Below are 22,757 nucleotides of genomic sequence, written 5' to 3' on the forward strand. Positions count from 1 at the left end.
AAAAGCATATGGAAGTGATTGTTGATAAATCAAAATAAATTAATAAAAAAAAACATGCATGGTGTGAACTAGATGACCTCTGCAGTGCCGTCTCTGTGATACTCTTAACTCTGTCAAAAATCACCAGACAATTGTTTATAATATTAGAGTAGGAGGCAGCATGGGGAAAGTTTGCCCCTGTACTGGTTCACTGTGTCAGAGGTTGCTGAGTAATTATGACAGAATAATTCTATATTTCATCATCTTCCCCCATGGGAATCTCCCCTCCCAATTTTTTTTTTATCATGTCAAGTTGGGTTAAGATACAGAAAAATGAGAGTACAAGACTTTTCAATATTGATAAACCTGCTCAGTCATACTTAACATATAAGCAATGATTTAGATCTTCCATTGATCTATGGGGTGACTTATTTGCAACTGGTTTGTTAATGTACTTCGATATTACACTGTAGTGGTGCAGTAGCATTCTAGGTCATTTTAGAACTGAAAAGCATTTTCAATAAATCTAGGAAAATTCCTTTGTTTTATACATTCAAATAAATTCATAGTGCATTTCTCTGCAGCATGATTGCCAGTCAAATCTTCAGTCAGCTGCTAAAGTGATTTTTCTAAAGTTCAGGTCTGATCATGTCACACACACCCCCAAAACACACAAACACACACACACACACACACGCACTCTCTCTGTCTCTGTCTCTCTCTAGAGGTCTTTCTGTTTTTCTCTTTGTGTGTCCGTCCTTCCCCCCCCCATCTCCCCTCCAGTGGCTTTCTGTTGCCCCTATCAAACACAAAATTTGCTGTGTTTGGCATTAAAAGGCCTTCATTACTTAGCCTTTCCTTAACCTTTCCAATCCTCTTACACATTACTTCTCAACAAGTACTCACTTGATCTAAAAACACTTGACTATACCACCCTGACTTCCTTTAAATCCCAACTAAAATCCTGCCTTCTGTAGGAAGCCTTCCCCAACCTCTCTTAATTACAGTGTCTTCCCTTTGTTAATTATTATCTATTTATTCTGTACATTGCTTGCTTTGTCTATGTTTGTTTGCATATTATTTCCTCTGTTTAGATCCTTGAGGGCAGGAACTGTTTTTTGCCTCTCTTTGTATTCCCAATGTTTAGCACAGTTCTTAATACATAGTAAAACTCTTGTTTCTTTTGTTTTGTTTTTGTTGAGGCAATTGGGGTTAAGTGACTTGCCCAGAGTCACTCAGCAAGTAAGTGTTACCTGTCTGATACTGGATTTGAACTCAGGTCCTCCTGACTCCAGGGCCGGTGCTCTATCCATTGTGCCACATAGCCACCCCGTAAAATCTTAATAAATGTTTATTAATTGATTGGCTGATTGATTTCATTGGGGAGGAGGTGTTGAGGCTGAGTGACACAGGCAGGTACTCCAAGAAAAATATTTATCTAAATTAACTAAATTTTTTAGGTTGGATATTAAATTGTTTGCATTTAGTTTGGCCTTAAAAGCAATCTGAAAATATGACCTTTAAGGTGATCTAAGATTTCTAGGACAGTTGCAGACCCAAAAGTACAGCTTTTTTTTTTTTAAATAGCAAGGCAGAATAGTTAGGTGTTCTGTGATTTTTGAATGGCATTTCTCTCCTTGAGGGAAATGAGAGAGTGTATATTTCATAACATTACCTGAATACCATAACTTCAGGTTTCCCAGACCATTCAATCTGTAATTGTTTACCTTGCAGATCTATCCTCATTCACAGAACAGGTCAGGTCTAGCTACTACTCTTAGAAGATCTTAGACCAAGGAATATAAACTAAATCTTGAGACCTACATCTCATAGCCTAAGATTGGAGAGATCAGGAAAGAAATTAAAAGGCCATCTACCTCCACATTTACTGTCTCCTTTTTTTTTAGGCTTGTAACCAGCCTTCCATCAGCTAGACAAGTTTTTGTTGAGTCGTTTTTCAATCATGTCTGACTCTTTTGTGACCCCATTTGGGGTTTTCTTGGCAAAGATACTGAAGTGGTTTGCCATTTCCTTCTCCAGCTCATTTTACAAATGAGAAAGATGAGGCAAACAAGGTTAAGTGACTTACTCAGGGTCATCTAGCTAGTAAGTGCCTGAGGCCAGATTTGTACTCATGAAGAGCGTCTTCCTGGCTTCAGGCCTGAAGGCCTAGCTCTGCACTGTGCCACCTAGTAGATTATAAAATCTCTACTCGATTATGTTAGGACCAGGGGGCTTTTAAGTTGTGTAGGTTAGTTGTCCATGGTCATTGCCAATAGCTTCAGAGATAACCTCAATGGAAATTGCTGAAGAATAGTCTCTGAGGTCATCCTGCATTTGAAGCAAGACATAGTACTGTATTATGCGGTAATACTTTGTGGAATCAGATTGTTCTTTTGTTTTTTGCAAGGTTGAGACAATTGATTCTAACTAGAAATATCATTCCAGCTGCACTGAGGGTTGAGGGAGAGGAACAATATAAAGAGTGACTTTTTAGGAATCTAGTATAAAGCAGTAAATAGCAAGAATAGAGAGATGGCAAAGGCACACAAACTTTTTCATTTGAAAAGATTCAGAAGAATCACTGGATTGTAGATTCAGGACTGGAAAGGACCATGGAAAAAAAGTAGTATTGCAGTGAGAATAACAGTGTATGTTTTATTAAATAAGTGATAAATGTAACGTTGATCCTCAGATAATATAGACCACCACTGAAAAAATGTTATAAACAACTTTATCAGTAGTTTATATAGTTAACTACCAACCAAATTACGTTCTAAACAACTTAAAACACCCGTAGTGAAAAGTATAAAAAACTTAGCAGCAGCCCTGGCCATTGGCCTGTTCCTAGGATGAGACTATGGCTGGTTCTTAGGAATGGCTTCTGCATTAGTTAGATCAAGCCCCTGTTTCACTGGAAGGCAATGCTGATTGATTGACCAAAATATGCCAGGCTACATAATACCTTTGACTGAACTGTAGAGAGGGAATCTTGTCATGAGTCCAGTATGAAAGAAGCCTATCAGAACTAAAATTTAAGTGAGTGGTTTATTCTTAGAGAGAGGGTACTGTTTGCATGTTTTAGTTACTAAAGTTTGATCTCATGCCCTGGTAGTGTAAGTCTTATTAGTGTTTTGTCAGCTATGCTCATACACCATATATTTCAAGTATGACTACCTCATTTTACAGATGAGGAAAACTAAGGCCCACTAAAGATAAAGTGATTTGTTTAAAGTCACTGAGGTAGTAATAAGTAGGTAGCAGAGTCAGGGTGTGAAGGATGCCCTGTCCTTATCCCAACTGCCTTTTAGTGGAGCTTTTTTTGTGGTGGCAAAGAATTGGAATTTGAGGGGATGCGTATCAATTGGGGAATGGTAGAACAAGTTGTGGTATATGAATGTAATGGAAAACTATTGTGCTATAAGAAATGATGAGCAGGCAGACTTCAGAAAAACCTGGAAAGACTTACATAAATTGGTGCTGAGTGAAGTGAGCAGAACCAAGAGAATATTGGTCACAGTAACAGCAACACTGTTGGGTAATCAACTTTGATAGACTTAGCTCTTCTCAGCAATACAGTGATCCAAGACATTCCAAAAGACTTATGATGGAAAATGCTGACCATATTCAAAGAAAAAGTATGGAGTCTGAATGCATATCAAAACATAGTATTTTCTCTCTTTTTTTTCTTCTGTTCTTTTTTTCCCTTTTGTTCTGATACTTCTTTCCCAACATGACTAATGTGGAAATGTTTAATATGATTGTACATGTACAGCCTGTATCAGATTATTTGTGTCTTGGGGAGGGGAGAGGGAAGGAGGGAGGGAGAAAAAAATTTGGAACTCAAAATCTTATAGAAGTGAATGTTAAAAACTGCTTTTACATGTAATTGGAAAAAATAAAATAGTATTAAGTATAAAAAGAAAACACATGTGGAAAGAGGAACTGAAATGATTGCAGTACAAGGGAAGGAGCAGTGGATATGGAATTTGGAGAACCCAGGTCTTAATCCCATTTTACGCACTTCCATTGTGATATTGGACAAGTTACTTAATATCTGTGTCATTTATTGATGAGTTCCTCCGGGAATCTTTCATTTGAGGAATCACCCAACCCAGTCATGCTCACTTAAAACCTAGCTCCACCCACCCTTGATCCCCCAGGGACCTTTCCCTTGCATTTTCGCTACCTGTCTCCTGCCTGCTATCCCCTTACCTCCCAGCTCCCTTGTAGGTGTTGTGTTCCTTGTGCTTAGCACAGTGCCCATCACATAGTAATAGTTTAAATTAATTCTCATTTTCATTCGCATTATCTTCCTTTTGCTCCCCTCCCTTTTCTTTTCCCCCCCTTCTCTCTCCCTCTGCCCCCCTTCATAACCTGGCCGTGGCTTTTCCACTCTTCTTTTTCCTCATTTCCCTCCCTGTGATCCAGTGACTTGCTGTTCCTTTTACAGGATGCTATGCCAGGAAGCCTTTTTTGATTCCTTTCAGTTCCTCCTTAAATTACCTTGTATTCATTTTGTATATATTCTGCACATGTATGTCACACACACACTGTCTTTTCTACCATTAGAATGGAAGCTTCTTAAGAGCAGGGACTATTTCAGCTTTGTGGTTGTTTCCCAAGTGCTTAGTACAGTTCCTGAACCAAGTAATTTACTTAGTACAGGGACTGAACCAAGTAATTTACTTATGTAAGTGATGCTTGCCATGTGAGGAAATTCCACCAGTAGTGTAGGTGAGCATGTTTTCCATGACTCATAGTGTTAGAATTGCCTGGAGAACAGAGAGTTTCCCAGTGACTTCCCAGGCACTGCCCACAGGCAGTCTTTTTCAGAGGTCTGATTTGAATCCACGTCTTGTTGGTTCTTAGACAAGTTTTTAAACTAGGATAAGGAGATCCTCATCCTTTTTGCCCAGCTGTTGTTCCCTTGAACGAGATCAAATGAAGCTGCTTTCATGGCTACCATTTCTCTGTAATATAGGAAACAAAATTTCTTGATAGCTTTCTTCCTTATGATACATGTTATTAAAATGACACTTAAAATAAGGGTTAACCTTGTGTTAGTACTTTGATTGTTCCTCACTTCTGATTTGCTCTGAGTTTGAAACCCAGCCTGTGGAATTGTATGTAAAATAAGAATAAATAGTCTTTAAGTGAAGATCTAAAGGATTCTTTAATAACAGACTTTATTTTGAGTCTTCTAAAGGACTTTTGTTAGGGCTTATTTATTGTATTCTGGAAAAGTGAGTGGGGCAGCTAAGTGCCGTGGATAGAGCACTGGCCCTGGAGTCAGGAGGACCTGAGTTCAAATCGGGCCTCAGACACATAACACTTACTAGCTGTGTGACCCTGGGCAAGTCACTTAACCCCATTGCCTAACCAAAAAAAAAGAAAGAAAAGAAAAGTGAGGTGCTAGTACCAATTTTGAGTAACTCTTCAAATCCAGTGGTTCTCAGATTCATGAATTTCTTTAAATGTTTTGATAGCTTTGTTTTGGTATCACTAGTTTCTTTTGTAACCTTATTTTATTTTTATGCATTTAAATTAACTTAAAAATGTTGTTTTGAGAAGGTGTCCATAGGCTTCACTAGATTGGGAAAAGGGGATACAAGATGCAAAAATGTTAACTACTGTTCAAAGTACTGTATTAATAATGTATGTATCATAAGGGAGAAATCCATCAGGAAATTTTATTATAGAAAAATGGAAGCCATGAAAATAACTTTACTTGATCTCGTTTAAATGAAAGGGCAAAAATAGAAGCAAAGAAATGCTACTAGTTCAAGAATTCAGTTCCTGGAACTGAGTTTGAAAATGTGTGATTCTTGGCCTTTGGGGCTAAGATGTCAAGAAAGTAGAAAATGACTACTTAATTTGGACTTGGCTCAGTCTGTTACAGGAATTTAAGCCTATGTAAAGTAAATACTGATCCATAGTGGGAAATTCACAAAACACTTTACTTTTTAAGAAGAACCTTTTTTGAAATCAAGGATTTTAGTTTTGCAAAAGAATAAAAGCATTTTCTAGAGGAAATCTTGTCATGAAACCCTTCTGAATTAGAGGAGTTCTAGCTAGCAGTTTAGGGACTGGTGATCCATCTTCGACATTCTTCCCCATCTGTTCATCCATTGGTTTCCTCCTGATGTATATATCATCAGATTGCTTTTCCTGTCTAGAGTTAACACTTTGGTTCAGCAGCTTGTTGGATAATTGTTAATAAAACAGATTTCTTGCAGTATTTCTCCTTACCTCATTGAAACCTGTGTGACCAAGCTTACTCAGGGCTCACTGTAATGGTTTGCAGATTTGCTTTACTAGGTAATTATAACAGCATGTATATGACAGCCAGTTTCTTAAAGCAATCATTGGCCTCTGTCTGGGAGGATTATTCACTCTTCCATTTACACACATTTCTTTATTTGTACTGAATTTTACATGCCAATCCCATCTTAGTTTTCTGTGGTAGTGCTTATAATTGTTAATACTCAGTACACAATTAGCAACTATGCTTTGGATAGAGAGACCTTTAACTGTGTTTTATTGTACTGAATGCCAAGTAGCAGGTACTTTTTAATGTTTTCTCTTGAAGCTTTTCAAGGGGGGTAAATCAGTCATGCAATAATAGGGCACGTCTGTATCCTGTTATGATAATTCATCTAAAGACAACTGGCAAAACAATTACAATTAAGTAGCTCAGATATTTAGGCAGAAGGAAAGTTAAAAAACGTTTTCATAAAAAAGATGTTGGTAGATGAAATTTTAAAAATACTTTTATATTTTGTTGTATTAACAAATACTGAGTTTTTAGGAAGATTTTTATTGAGAGCTTATTTTTGGCAGAAGAATTATACTTCATTTTGCACATCAATAATTAAATTCTTTCTCCTCACTTTAGAGGTAGAGTAGACAGTAATTCTGATTTGGCTTGGTGCTAAGCCATTGGCTTTTTCAGCTTTTATAGGTCTGAGTCTCTCCTTTATGTTTAAATTTGGGTTCAAGTGAATTCAGACCTTTTTTTTTTTAAATAGTTAGAACCATTTTCTCTTCTAACTTATACTTTTAGCACTGTACTACCCAAAATATATGGGACAGAAGAGCTAAAATCAGGAAGGTCTTAATCTGAACTCAGACTGGGAAAGGGAAGGTAATTGTTATTGGGATAGAAAATTTAGGCCTATGGCTGAAGCTGGTAATGTATCAACCTTTTCCAGGTATAATTTTTCCCCCATTTCCTTTTCCAGATGTCATCTGTTGATTCATGCTATGAGCATTTCATCCCTACTGTGTCAGGCAGTACAGTAGGTACTGAGGACACAAAAAAGAAATGCACAATCCCTATGCTCAAGGAGTTTACAGTCTATTAACTATCATTTACACAGTATATTAAATGCAGAATATATACAAGGTAAATACTAAGTAAGTTCTAGTAGGATTCGTGTAGGCTTCGCATAGGAGGTGGCACTTGAACTGAGATATGTAGTAGAGACTTTTGCAAACCTGGGAGGAAAGCCTGTGCAGAGGCACAAGGTAGGAGTTGATGTTGTGTATGGGGAGCATCAAGAAGTCCAGCTTGGTGGAACTGTGGAATGTGTGATAGAGAATAATGTACAGTAACTTGAAGACTTGCCTGTTTATCTGACCTTGCTTTGTTCCTATCACTCCCTTCAGTACTTTGCATTTCTGTCAAATTGGGACTACTAGCTATTCCCTAAAGTCAGAATACTGTCTCCCACTTCCATGTGCTTTTGTGGTCATCCTCAACCCTATCTTCTCTCACACCCCCTTGGATGTATTCTTTCCTTATTTTTTGCCTTTTTTCGATTCCTTCACTTCCTTCTAGGTTCAGGTGTTACTTCTTCAGTGTAGCTCTCATTAATCTCTCTCCCTTGTTTCATTTCACCTGCCTAACTGAGAGTGTTTTTATCCTTCCCAAATATTCACGTCAGAATCTCTTTTGACTCCAGTGCAACCTCTACACAGCTGCCAAAATGATCTTGAAACCTACATCTACCTGACCATGTCAATACAGACTCTTCTCTTTTGGCTTTTAAAGCTTTTCTCAGCCTGGCTCGGCCTAACTGCGCTCCTTTCTCACCTCTACCCCATAGGATTCCTCTGTTCCTTTTTGAAACACAGCTCAAGCATCACCTTCTATGAGAAGCCTTTCCTGTTCCCCCCTCCCAATTGTTAGTGTTTTGCTTCCTTAACCATTTTGCATTTAATTCCCTTGTATGTATTTATTTTTTTTTATTTACATGCTGTCTAACCAAATGGAATATAAGCTTTTTCAGAGATAGGGAGGGAGTATTTTCTTTTGTATCCCCAGTACTTGGCACAATAAATAATTGACTCATAGGCATTTAGCAAATAATTATTGTTTAACATTATGCTACAAACCCGTCCTTACTGTTGGGGAGGAAAGAGTTTAACGTATACCTATATGCTAATCAAATATCCAGTTTTCTTTGTATGTACCAGCCTCTGTGGTAGGCATCAGGGATACAAAGACAAAAATGAAACTGTCCCTGCCTTCAAAGAGCTTACATTTTATTGGGACAAATTTATAAAAACTTTTCTTGTTACTTGTACATCTGGTGCTTTTGATCACAACAAGGGTTTTCAGAATAGATGCCCTGCCTCTAAATCAGTGTTTCATAGTCAAAATTTAATGGAAATTAAGTTTTTACACCTTATGGTTTTACTGAAAAGTTGATTTCACGTTGACCTTTGGGGACTTCATAAATGTAGGTCAGTTTTTCTTTCTTGTGGTTTTTTGACATTTTGATTCATGAGGCTATGGAAATTTTATACATGTATTAAAGTTGGTCTTTTTTCTGTTAAACCACAACTGAGTTTGAAGGATGTTTCTCAAGAGTAACAAAAATTAAAATGCTTTCTAATCTTTAAAAAAAATTTTAAAAACTGTAACATGTGACTCAATTATGTTTGTTTACATTGAGATTTCATTTTCAAAATACATACTAGTATGTAAGACAGTTGAGTCACTGAGCCTTGCTTTACTATAGGGGTTAAAAATTTTTTTATTCAGATCATGCCTACTGGTTTCCAGGCAACAAAGACTATATATTTCTGTCCATGTACCTGAGAACTGACATTTTAATTTTGAAACTTTTAAAGAATGTCCACAAATATTATTATTTCTTAGTGAACCCAATATCTTGAGTTGGCTAGTCACAGGAAATGAATATATGTACCAACAAGTGGTATAAAAAGGAAGATTCAGGTGCTATGTAATTCTTTTACTACAAAGATGTCTGCATTTTCTTCTGTGATTTGAATTATACCACAGGTGGTTATTCTAAGAACACAGGAAATAAAATGCTTATGTTAAAAAAATACAAAGGCTTTTAAAAATGTAAAGATATTTGTAGATGATTATAAATTCAATGCTCTGAAGCCAAAGCAATGAGAAACTTTTTAAAAAATGGTTTATATTAATTTCCAGAAACTCTAGGATCCAATTACTTCTCCTGTATAATGTATTTTTTCTTAACTCTTTGCATAGTAAACTGTATTTAAAAATAAGTTAGTTACATACTTTTCTGTAGCTATGCTTTCTTATATAGTCCATAGAACTGGTATAAGTATCCAATACAATATCAGATTTTAAGGTTCCCTTGGGAAATCACCTTTTGACTTCATTCAGTTACCCAGGAGGACCCTCTTCATTGAAATATCATCAGAATGCTGCTGGCAGCAGTTTCCTAGGAGATACACCCCTTGGCTAGTTGGAGTTAAGTGCCCCTTCTAAAACAGTGAATCAGATATGGCAAAATACTAGCCTTTTCGTTAGTTGTAATTATGTGCCTCTCCCAAAACAATAAGTTATGTGTAGCAAGATACTAGCAACTGGAAAATAATTCTTTCTGCATCATTCTGTAAAGTTATGATGCTAAGAAAACTGCATGGACAGTATTGGCATGCCATGGTCCACAGTACCATGAAGAGTTGGACACAACTGAACAACAACATAAGGTAAGACCCTCCTGTAGAAGTCTTTCTGATGCCTGTCACAGAATATCTAGACTTAGTCAAATAGAACTCCTAGCATGGGCAGTTGAATGGAAATTCCCTCTTCTCCCCAATTCCTGTTGTCTGAATCCTCTTGTCTTCCTTGTCTCTTCAGAATTTGAATCTTTTGAACCATAAAGTGCAGCATTGATCAGAAGGGCTTCAGATGTCTTTTCTTAATTCATTTTAAAAGTTTAGAAACAACTGTGGACTGGAATGAAATGATGACTTGAAGAAGAGGAAGGACCACATCTCCTATGTGGATTATGTTAGGCCATTTCCATATTTTAATGCCTCTAACTACAGATATTCTTGTAATTGTGCTAGTGTTCATCACTCCAAAATTATTTTATATTTACAGGGGTAGCATAAGTCTTAAATTTTGGGTCTAATTTAGATCATTGGTTCCCATGAAACACAGAAATGGTACTGACTTAAGTTTTTGCATAGCACTCTAGCCCAACATTATAAGTAAAAAAGGTAGGCACTTAGACCACCAGGCAAATTTGAAAATTTGCCTCTCAATGTCCCCTCCATAGTTTCCTCCCTTTTTTCTGATAAACCAATTTTGATTTCTCCATAGTTTCATTTTTCATTAGACTTTTGAATTTGAAGGGGCAAAGGGGTTCTGATAATTGCAAATCTCCATGAGCTGAGTGTTGTAGTGGTGGAGAGTTAGTAGAAAATGACTTTGAAGATCAAACAAGTAAGGCATCAAAAACTGACCAATTGATGTTAACCATTTGGGATTCTCCTCATTACTGCGTTATCTGCCATTGATATATTCAGGTTATTAAGAATGGAAGTAGCCTTGAGTCTTGATTCAAGTTACCTATCTAGCTATTGAACTGAAATGGTGCTTTCTGATAATATTAGAGGGAAAGTACAGCTTTTCATTTAGAACCAAGGAGAAGATTCTCATCTTTGGCTTGGTATATTGGCCCATTGGCTTTTTGTGAAAAGCCTCATGACTTTTTATTGGATGCAGATATTTTATAATGTGAAAACGTGAATCTTACTGACTAAAAATGAAGTAAATGTACCATTTTAATTGAATTTGTGGAAAATATACAAGAAAAATTAGTTTAAAATAGATATTTTAAAATGACAGAGTTCATTATAGGCCCCTAAGAGTTTTAAGATAAACTTTATAAGGTTGTGATTTACAAATATCTCAATTCTGATAGGCTTTAATCATATCATAGCCTTTCTATTTCTACTTTCCCCTCTTGTTCTAATACTTTAGGACATTTTTGTTTATTTCTTGTATTATTGTATCAAGATTCTTTTTTTGATCCAGCTTTCAGGTACTCCAGTTATTCTTATGTTTTCTCTTCTCGATCTGTTCTCTTGATCAGTCGTTTTTCTTAGAAAACGTTTCACATTCTCTTCCATTTTTCCTTCTTTATATTTGTTTTGTTATTTCTTGATCTCTTATAACTTCACTGGCTTCCCCTTGCCCAGTTCTATTTTCAGGGAGTCATTTTCTTCCTTAAGATTCTGGATCTCCTTTTCCAGTTGGTTGACTTTCTTTTCATAATCTTGTTTTTCTTGGATTGTTGTTACTTTAAAAAAAATTTTCCTCCTCAATCTCTCTTACCTGATTTTTTGAAGTCTTTTTTGAGTTCTTCTATAAATTCTTTTTGGGCAGGTGACCATTTGATGTTACTTTTTAGGATAGGAGAGGCTTTTTTTGCTTCAGTGTCCTCCTCTGAAGACGAGCCCTGGTCTTCTCTATTCTCATGGTAACTTTCTGTGGTTGAATTCTTTAGTCCTTTTCCTGCTCCTTTTTTTTTTTTTCTTAATTTTTTAACAGCTTTATCATAATCACCTCTAATCCTGGGGGTGTGGGGGATGGTGCCTCTGGCCTAAGATCCTTCTTACAGTTATTTTTTGAGTTTTGTCCTGGTCCCAACCTCTGGACTCCTTTCCCCCTCCAAGCCACAGTAGGGGGCCTGGTATACTATGCTAGAAAAGCTCTTGCTCCCTGAGAATCCTCCATTGGCTATGACCTTCAGTTCTCCCCTCTGGCCTGGAGCTCTTCTGAAAGCGCCCACAGCCAGCAGCATCCTCACCCCACTGCTTCTGCACTCACCCAGTGTGTGCTGCTTCCTTCTTGCTCAGGACTGCACATCTCAGCGGCACAGCTGGGCCTGGCATCCCTTGTTAGCAGAGTCTTCCCCAGCTCAGATGCCTAATTCCTCACACTGTCTGGGAGGTAAAAATTCCTGTGGCTGAAGTGGAGGCTACCTTCCAACCCAGCTGCCCCTACTAGGGCTCTCGGCTTGCTATTTCAGTGGACCTAGCCTGGAGGTGTTTACACTTGGCTCCAACCTCAGGATCTGTCTTTGTACCACTGTTCTGCCCCAACTCTTGTTTATTTTTGCTGCTTTACATTGACCCAGAATCACTGTTTTGTCTCATTTGTAGAGGCGATCTGGAGGACTTGGAATTTTCTAACCTATTCCACCATCTTCCAGAATCCTCCCTTCTAATCTCTGTGATACCCCGTACCCCTGAAAGATCCCTTGCTTAGTCACAATTTCCCTTTATGTCTCATCTCCCTATTAAAATGTAAGATTCTTAAGAGCAGAGACAGGTTTTATTGTGCTGTTTGTCTGTGGAATATCTAGCAATTTGGCTCAATTTGGTGCAGTTTCTAAGCCCCTATTTTTGCCGTAATGGCGTGTAGCTCTGAAACATCTGTCTAGCCAGTGGGACCTCAGCACCAGAGCTAAGAGCAACCAGGCGTTAAGCAATATCTCTGAGAGGAGTGGACCTGCAGAAAGGGTATGGGAACTGGGCTCAGATGACCCCTACAGGGCTAAGCCAGATATCTTAGAATGAAGATCTAAGTGAACAGGGATGTGTATGTGTGTGTCTATGTCTGTGTCTCTGTGTGTCTTCAAGGTCTTCCTTAGTCCCCACAATGAAAAGTAAAACCTCATTGTGATCTAGTGGGTAGCTGGCCTGGGAATTCTGGCATGTTTCTGTTCCTTCTCTTCTCACTTCCCTCCTCATGCCAAACATGTGACCATGGCTAGATGTCATTTGGTCCTCTTGAAAAACAAAGGACAAACAATACATGGTCATGGGAAAGAAGAAAGAGAAAGAGGTTGCCATTGGTGCATGGTGTGTGCAAACCCCGCCCCCCCCAACACTTGGAAGACTTGGAAACCAAGCTGCTGCTACCTCCTAGAAGTTTCTGTGCTTGAAGGGATTCCACACCTGTCCTCTCCCAGTGGCAGCACCAGTTCAGGGCCAGAGATGCTCTGCTGCCAAACACTGCCACCTTCTACAAAATCAGCCAGATGCCAGGAGACCTGCTGTTGTGCAGCCATTGGGAGTTCTGCTTCCACTTGGAATGTCATTTACGTGGGCTCCAAGAAGTATCTGCAGAGAATATGGCACTTTCCTGTACGAGGACATTGTAAACCATAGTGAAGGGGTCCCTCTGAGTGGCCCTAAAAGTACGGCCTTGAACCATTCTCCACTTACCAAGCTCTCCTTCTTTAACCAGCACAAGTTATGAGCATATGCTTCACAATAATATTACATTACCATCATATCCCATGGTTTGCTTATCCAGTTCTTTGTTATAATAAAAAGTGTTGCTATAAATATTTTGTTACATATGGGGTCTTTTTTGGTTGTTGTTGACCTCCTTGGAGTATATGCCTATCAGTAGAATCTGTGAATCTAAGGATATGGTTAATTCCTTCATTGCCTTTTAAGAACAAGTTAATCTTACATGGGGGTGGATACTGTTCCTATGACAGGGAACAAAAGAAAAAGCTTCCAGTGGAAAATATAAAAATTACATAGTGTGTGTGTTTCTGTACATGCACATGCATATACCTTCATACCTAATAAATCAAAGCTATTTTGATGCTGAGTACTTAGCTGATTCTGGTATGAATTTGTACCTTAGGTTTAGTCCCTTCCTAGAATTCTCTGCTCTTTCCTCTACCCTAAACTTCCCCCTGAAAAGCCAATATAAAGGGAGAAAAGCAAAACAAAGCAAATTAAGTAATTTAAAATGCAGGAAATTTTGAATTAGCTAGGTTTAAATTATTTAATATTTTTGTATTAGCAGTTGGGTCTTACATAAGATCTGGGGAAGAGCAGTTGTTTTAAACTGGCACATTATTTTAAATAAGCCAATATCAGCTTAATGAAGTCTCACTGTATTAAAATACTTAGATCTCTGTGAAACTGTAATAGATTCTTATATAGCCTAGTTCACATAAATTTCCCATGTTCTTCTCCATACCCTTTAATATCAAAGCCATGACAGTAAGTGTCTGTAGTTTGGGGAATAGTAGATAGCAGATCAATGGAATGTGTTTTTGGCTGTTTGTCTGAAGCTCAACTTCACTGAAGCCTAGTCTAATTTATTTCAGACCCTGGATGGACCAAAATTAATCTAATAGTGTAATCTGATAGTGTATAAACACTTTTATTTTTACCATTTTTTTTTTTGGCTATTTCACACTTGCAAGCACGTTTCTGTAGGTGTCAAGCCAGCAATTTATTAAGCACCTATCATGTGCTAGGCACTGTGCTGTGGGACTGTGTAACTTCAGATATAACCTAGATTAAATAATAAGCCAAATTACTTGCAAGAATTTGAATTCTGACTTATCAGCTACAACAGGGGTGAGGATCCTGTGGCTTTGAGGCCACATGTGGCCCTGAACTACAACATTCATTTCTGGATTGGTTTATTTTTTTGTAAGAAGCATTGAAGTTACTGCATTAACATTAGTGATCTATAGACAAATGACTAGAGTAACTGGTAGATTAAGCAGTTTGATTCTAAACAGAAGAGAAGGCTCTTGAGAGATCTTTTGGGTCCTATCAGTACTAGATGAATAATAGAAAGAAAATGATTAATAACATGTGCCCAGTAATAATTTATACTAACATTATCTGTCTCTGGCAGAGGTGCCAACTGTTTGCACACTGTACAGAATTGAGTCTTTTCTCTCCTACAGAAATCAATTTTGCAGTAATTTAGAACTGTCAGACAGTATTCATGAAAGAACTTAATGTTTTACCTGCACCTTGAATTTGTATGGGTTTAGGAGTTTGGATGAGCAAAGGAGGAGAAACCTGATTCACCACTGTTGAATTGCACCATTGTTTGCCTGTGATTATAATCTGTAACAAAACAGAATCTTCTATATAGCATTTCTAAGTCAGTTGAAATAATCTTGTTATGCAAACCAAGGATTCTTGAGAGATTAAGGATCAGGTAGGAAGCAAATTCTTCCATAAAAAGGCCAGTATAGGGCTTTCCACTTTGGAAAGCTGGAGGAATCCATAGTATCAGTTCAAAATGACTCCAAAGTAAATTTTCCTTATTTATCAAGGATCTAAGGTTAAACTTGTTTAAAATGTTTATTCATTTCAGCCCTATTTGTTTTTGCTGATTCTTCTTTTAGTTTGTTCTTGTTGAGGCTATTAACCGAGGTTAACATCTAGCCACTAGGATTTTATTAAGATTTTAATCAGAAGGATAAGAGCCTGGTTTATGAATTGGCAAGATACTGCTAAAAGTTTTGTCAGTAGTTTTTATAAGAAACTCAGGGTTTGTGAACTTATTGCCAATTTTATAGGCCCAGAAGGCAAGGACCACCTAGAGATAGAAGAATATGTGCCTCTCTAACTTATCATAGTTGGGAATAAGAAGGGGGAGGCCAAGCAGGAGTGATACAGGTAAGCCTACTCCCATTAAAAGGGACCTTGATTTCTTTTTATTGATAAATGCTAAGGTAAATAAAGCCCAAACTAGAATTTTCTTTTCTGTATATAAGACCATACTGCTTTTTATTAGAGTCTCAAAAAAAAAATCCTTGACCTGCAGTTTATTGTTAGGAATTCCCTAAATTAAAACTTATTTGTGACATGGAATCAAGTATGATCTTCAGTTTAATTTTGGTAATGATGAAAGGTGGGTTTTTGATAATAGTGTAACCTTTCCACTTTGGAAAGCTGGGAGAACTCAGGATCTCTGAAATCTGATATACAAATATTGGCAGCAGTAGCATCTGCAGAGGTGATAAAAGACTTGTTAAAACTTTAATTTTTAATAATTGAAGGAATAGAAGTGATCACAAGTAGTAAGAGTAATATTCTTTACAGAAATCTTACTTAGATAAAGTGCTGGTTATAGCCTTTTAGGAAAAGCATTCCATCACTTTAGGTATAGGACTTACTATGTTTTTTAAACTACAATATTTAGAAAGATTAGTGGTTTCATAAATGTCAGTACATTCTCCACTGATATAAATTGAATCTCCGTGTTTAATGAGCTGTTATACACATTGCCTCATCCGTACCCCAAAATTATCACTTATTGCTGACTTTCTGGTCACTGGTCTTAGCTAGGCTAGTCCTCATAGAACAGGCAAGAAATCTTCTGCTGGGTCCATATAATGAAGCCTTTCATGTTGGCAAAGCCTTCAAGAACCCAGTGGTACCTTGCATACCATGATTTGATTGTCTTCCTATAAAACATCATTTGATTATGCTGAATTTACAATTCAGGCCTCTGCTTTAATAAAATAATGGAACTTAAAAGCTAGCTGTCATGTGTGTTTTGGATTGAGGTTTAATAGACTATTTTGAAATTACTGCTAAACATACATCCCCCTACCCAATTTTGGTCTTTTAAACCTTTAATTTCAAATCCCCCAATGAATCTTTACTGATGTTTTCATTTGTAGATTTTTGTTATGGCTTGTTTGGGGCCTTTTTCAGTTCTACCCTGAAGCTTTTACAGACACACCTTTAGGATTGAAGAAGAAAGTTTGTTTTTAAAGTATTAAAAAAGTTTGGATAATGACAAAATATTTTTGAACTGCTTCAAAATTACTAGTGTATTTCTTGTTTCTTCTCTCTGCTTTGAAAACAGCTTTAAAAATTAAGCTCACAGTTTAGGGTACATGGAAAAGTATTAAGTATGTTGACAAATCTAATGGTACCCAGTGGACATCAAGAATGGAACTTAAATGTGGCAAAAGTGACTCCTTTATGATTGGGCAAGATCCTAATTAGAATCCTCAATATGTATGGTCCATATCATTAAGGCAGATTGGGCTAGATTCTTACTCACATATACCAACTATTTTTAGTATGTTTTGAAACTGGAAGATAGGTCTGTGGGGAACATTCAGATCTGGAAAAAAAATATTCAATATGTGCAGAATAAACCTAAGAAAACTCATTGGTTGGTCTTGTTTTGTTGGAGTGGGTGTGTCAGAACATTAAGTATGATAATCTACCATTTTAGCTGGTGCCTGATGCAGGGCAGAGCTGGGTTTTTTTGTTCTAAGAATTTCGTTTGTTTTGAACAAGCTTTATTCGCAAGTCTCAACTCAGGCTATATAGCTTTATTCCTATAAAAGTTGAGTCTTGAATAATTTCTTGGAATATACCTATCCACTTAGAAAATTATATATTTTAGCCATTAATACCAAGCTTTTCTATCTATAGGGATGGGAAAAACCCAAAGTGCTCTAATTTACAAGTTTATGTGGGAAGTGAAAAATAAAGTAAAAGATGTTGTGTGAAATTTAATGTTTTTTTTGATAATTTGCACATCAAGTCTAAATGAGAGGTCTGGCATCTGTGAACACAGTCCAAGGATTAACAAGGATGCATGGAGCTCCAATAGAATACAGTGACAGGGATTGTTTTCCTTCTCTGCCTCTTTTCTTTAAGGCCAGTGAAATACAAGATAATATGTACCACAAGTCAAAGCATTGCTGAATGCAGCCTGAAGTTATCCATTATTTAGTGATCTGCTCCTAGGCTGGGAGGTATATATTTGTATGACTGGTAGAATAATTGTATCTCTTTTTTCAGCTTTAGGAAATTCAACTTTCTTTAGGTTAACCCTCCTTTAGCTGTTTGGATTACCTCAAAGTTCTAATCTTATCTTTGAGCCAGCAGTTATTTGTAATAAGTGACACTAACCAGTTTGCCATTCTGTGACTAAAGGGCACTGTGAAAGAGTTGAAAGTCAAGAGGAAAGGATTGCTTAAAAGGAGGAAGCACCATGTGCCAACACCAGAGTCAGAATGAGAAGGATAAGTTGTCTTCATGTAACAGTATAGAATCTTAGACTGTTAACACTAGAAAAAGTCTTAGAAATTATCACCTAGGGATTCTTAACCCTGGCGTTCATGAACTTTGTTTTAATTAATAACTATATTTCAGTATAATTTTGTTTCCTTTGCAACTTTGTTGTATGTACTTAAAAACATTATTTTGAAGAGACCCATACATTTCACAAGATTGCCTAAGGGGTCCATGATACAAAAATGACTGAGAACCCTTGATCTAGTCCAAACCTCTCATCTGTATAGACTACTCAGTATCTTACACTGTCGTCTCCCACTTCACTGCATTTATGCAGGCAGCTCCCCTGTGCCTAGAGCACTCTCCTTTATCTCTACCAGTTGGAAGTATTTTCCTTCAAGGCCCAGCTACCCATCATTTTCAGTGGTGCTTTCTGAGATCTCCACCAACTAAACATGATTGCTTCTTCAGAATTTCTGAAAACACTTTGCTTTTCTCCTTGCCCATTTTACCTTCTGTTCTGTGCCATATTAGTGTATATATCATAGTGGAGTGCATTGGAAAAAGTATTGGATTTGGAGTCAAAGGGTGTAGGCTCAAATTTTTGTGGTTTTGTACAGATCTTCTTTTTGGTCTTCAAATTCTTCATCCATAAATTGAAGTGAGTTGGACTAGATAACTTTAGTCTCTTCCACCTGTTTCCCCTTTAAATTACTTGGAGGCACAGAATCTCATTTTTCATTTCTATATCCCAAGTGCCTAGTAGAGTGCCTTGTGTATATACTAGGCCCTTAATAAATATTTGGATCAAATTGAATGACTTTATTATGCTGATGCTCAGAGCTATGAGTCACTCTGTGACCATGGGAGCATTTTTTAGTTTGACTTTCATTGCGTTACTTTCTACTGGTTCTCTTCCTACATTTAATTGCTACTTCTTAGTCTTCTTTGTGGGCAGCTAGGTGGCATAGTGGATAGATGCCAGGTCTGGAGTCAGGAGGACCTGAGTTAAAATCTGGTCTCAGACACTTAGTAGCTGTGTGACCCTAAGTAAGTCATTTAACCCTGTCTGCTTCAGTTTACTCATCTATATAATAAACTGGAGACGGAAATGACAAACCACAATATCTTTGCCAAGAAAACCCCAAAATAGGGTCACCAAAGAGCTCCTTATGACTGAAACAACTGAACAACAAAAGTCTTCTTTGTATCATCTGTCCTTTGCCCAAGCATGGTTGTCCTCAAGGCTCATCTTTTCTCTCTGCTTGCTTGATGATCTCATTAGCTCTCCAAATAGACTAATTTATCATTATGCATATGACTTCCAGTTTTTCTTTTTAAATACAATCTATTAATATATCTTGTTTTTATATCTCCTAATTTTTCCACTTTATCCCTTCCTTCTCCATCAGAGAGCCATCTCATATAACAAAGAAAAAAAATCAGCAAAACCAATCAATACATTGAAAAAAAAAATCTGAAAACATAGGCATGGTTTCATACCTATGGATTTATCACCTCTACAAAGTAGGGAAGAAGAGGAGGATGCTTTTTCATATCTCTTCTTTAGGGCCATGCTTGTTCTCTGTAATTTTGAAATACTTACTTTTGATTGTTTTTTGATTGTTGTACTTTCTATATGCCTATCGTATCTTTTTATCCAAACCTAGTCTCTCTTTTGAACTTTTGCACCACATCCTCAGCTACTTGAGACTAACCTGTTGTACCTGATAGATATTTCCAACAGAATGTTGCATAGGCACTTCAAATTCAATATGTCCAATATAAAATATTTCTGCAAGTCTCATCCTAATTTCCCTATTTCTATTGAAGGTACAACAGTTTGGTTGCCAAAGTTTGTAATAAAACTCAGGATAATCTTTTAAACCTCCGTCTCCCTCCTCGTCCATCTTCAGTTAGTTGCCAAACCTTATCTAAGTCTATACCACTTCAATCTGTCTTTTGTATCAGTACCCTTCTCTCTACTCACACGGCCTCTACTATACTTATAGTCCATATCACCTTTAATCCTGATTGTTACTATAGTGACCCTAGTTGATTTCCCTGTTTTCAGCTCCTTTCCTCTCCAGTCTATGTTCCATATCAATACCAGATTAATATTCTTAGGTTGCAGATCTAACTATATTATCTCCTGCTCAGAAATCTTTTGTGGCTTACTTACTCTTGAATAAAGTATAAACTACCCAGTCTGATATTTTAAGTGCCCCTCATTCTAATTCCAAGCTACTTTTCCAGCCTTATTTCATATTATTTCCCATCACATACACTACATTTCAGTAAAATTGCCCAACTAGTTATTCCCCAAACTCGCCGTTCTAGCTTGCTTCTTCATACCTTTGCACAGGTGGTCCTCTGTGCCTGGAAAGTGCTTCCTCTGTTCTATGGCTCAGAATCCCTACTGTCCTTCAAGGCTAACTTTTCTTAGCCCTAGTTGTTAATGCTTATTAAATTATTTTATTAAAGATTATTATCCTTATTAATCTTGTGTTTTTACTTGTCTGTGTACATATTGTATTATTGCAGTAGAATATAGTAAACTTATTGAATATAGTGTCATTTTTGTATTTATATTCCTATCACCCATATTAATTCCTTTTAATATTTGTTGAATTAAGGCTGTGTTGAACCCTACTAAGTATGTGATGCTGTAAGGGAAAATGAAGATTACATAGTACAACTATGACTCAGCTACTGTTCTTTGAAATCTTATTGTGTTAAATACCTTAGATTGTTATCGGAGGGACAAAAGGATTATTGACATAAGGTTGAGGTGAGGTAATGACATGACAAACTCGAGGAAGCATAATTATCACAGTATTTTTATTCCATTTATGTGGTAGCTCTTTTCAGAAAAACTTGAGGTACTTATGAATACCTGAGATGAGCATTTTTGAAATGTCACAACAATGAAAAATATTCAGGAGGGAGAATAGCAGGAAGAAAAAGGCTAAAAGCAGAAGTTGCATATGAAGGAAGCAGCAATGGGATTTCAGGCAGTTGTTGTTCATTCATTTCAGTCGTGTCCAACTCTTTGTGACTCCATTTGGGGTTTTCTTGGCAAAGATATTGGAGTGGTTTCTCCAGCTCATTTTACAGATGAGGAAACTAAGACAAATGGAGTTAAGTGATTTGCTCAGGGTCATACAATGTCTGAGGCCAGATTTGAATTCAAGAAGATGAGTCTTCCTGACTTCAGGCCTGGCACTCCATGCACGATGGTGCCACCTGGTTGCCCTTTATTTCATGTCATGGTAACATACAAATGCAACAGGCCACTTCACCTTGGCTTATGCTATTGGAGATTGTCAGTCTGGTGGCAAGGAATGTGTAGGCTTGAGATTGAAGACCCTGCAAGGCAGGTACCAGAATTCTATGTACCACTCCACTTCTTCCTCACCAGGCACACCCAGTATTCTTTGCAGCTTTAAAATTACTCTTTAAGAGCTTATGCTAAGTAAGGTACATAGGCATCTGTGTGATGGACTAGGGAATGAAGGCATTAAAGTTTGCTAGGCGCTTTACATATTTTTTCTCTTTTGACATTAACTATTCTCTGTCTCTGTAATAAATGGGAAGGTAAGGGTTTGTGGTGGTAGTGATGTGTATAATGATCTTCCATTAACAAAAACAAGCTAGCTCCAGTCCTTAATTTCCTACTTATTTGAGGTCTAGACCCATTCAGATTTCTAGAATTCCTTCTATGTCTTTTCTTTTTCTACTTTTATGTATGATTTTCCAGCCTTTTATGTATTTTTCTCTAGCCTCATATACACTGTTTCTTTCCACTGAAGTGAAGGTTCTTGGAGGAGCTCAAAGACTCAGTTATCAGTGTCTTTGTCCCCCAGTGCATCTACAACAATATTTGTTGACTATTTTAAAAAATATTTTGTTGATGCTTTTATAAAACATTACTTTTGCTTCCTGATATATTCTACCCTTGTAACAAAAAATACATATAGTCAACAAAGCAACATATTAACCATATCAGACTGGTATGCTTTATTCTACATCTGTAGTCCATGATCTTTCTACCAATAAGAGGAGGGAGGTGTACTCCATTGGTCCTTTGAATTGACACCATTTTCTCAACTTCTTTTCCTCTCTTTAGATTTTCAGAAGAAACAACCAGATGATGACTCCACTCCCAGTACAAGCAACAGCCAATCAGATTTGTTTTCTGGAGAAATGAACAGTGACAACAGCAATACCTCTTTAACTACACCAACTGTTAACTCCAACCAGCAACAGCTTTCGACAGAATTGAATGTAACTTCCACAGGCAAAGAGGAGTGTAAGTCCCTATATTCTGAAGTTGGAGAAGGGTGGAGATAGCCTATGATCAGTACTTTTTCTCCTTTGATACCCAGGTCCAAATTGAAATACAGTAACTCTTTGATTGAAGAGAAAGTAGAGTAAGAAGGAAACCTAGTCCAAGAAATCTGGCAATTACAAAGGAGTTGAGAGAGTAGGGAGACAGAAGGTTAGGAGTAGGTGAGGACATTCCCTCCCCCTGGCACCTTGTAGTGTTGGAGTTGCCCAGAACACTGAGAGGTTAAGTGACCTGCACCAGGGTCTTACTGGCCATCTAGAGAACATCTCTCTGGTTTGAGGAGGCAAGTTAAAGAAGGGTTTGT

General features: G+C 37.2%; 1 protein-coding gene across 1 annotated transcript in view; it reads left to right on the forward strand.

The window, feature by feature from the left end:
• The window catches only part of ZFAND3 (zinc finger AN1-type containing 3), a 327,266-nt gene that overhangs the window by 194,831 nt on the left and 109,678 nt on the right, over window positions 1-22,757 (forward strand). The window contains exon 3 of the mRNA XM_027876532.1: window positions 22,232-22,414. Coding sequence (XP_027732333.1) covers window positions 22,232-22,414 — 183 coding nt within the window. The remainder of the gene's footprint in view (window positions 1-22,231; window positions 22,415-22,757) is intronic.

This window comes from Vombatus ursinus, unplaced genomic scaffold, assembly GCF_900497805.2.
Source record: "Vombatus ursinus unplaced genomic scaffold, bare-nosed wombat genome assembly UNPS02014811.1, whole genome shotgun sequence".
NCBI classification, from domain to species: Eukaryota; Metazoa; Chordata; class Mammalia; order Diprotodontia; family Vombatidae; genus Vombatus; species Vombatus ursinus.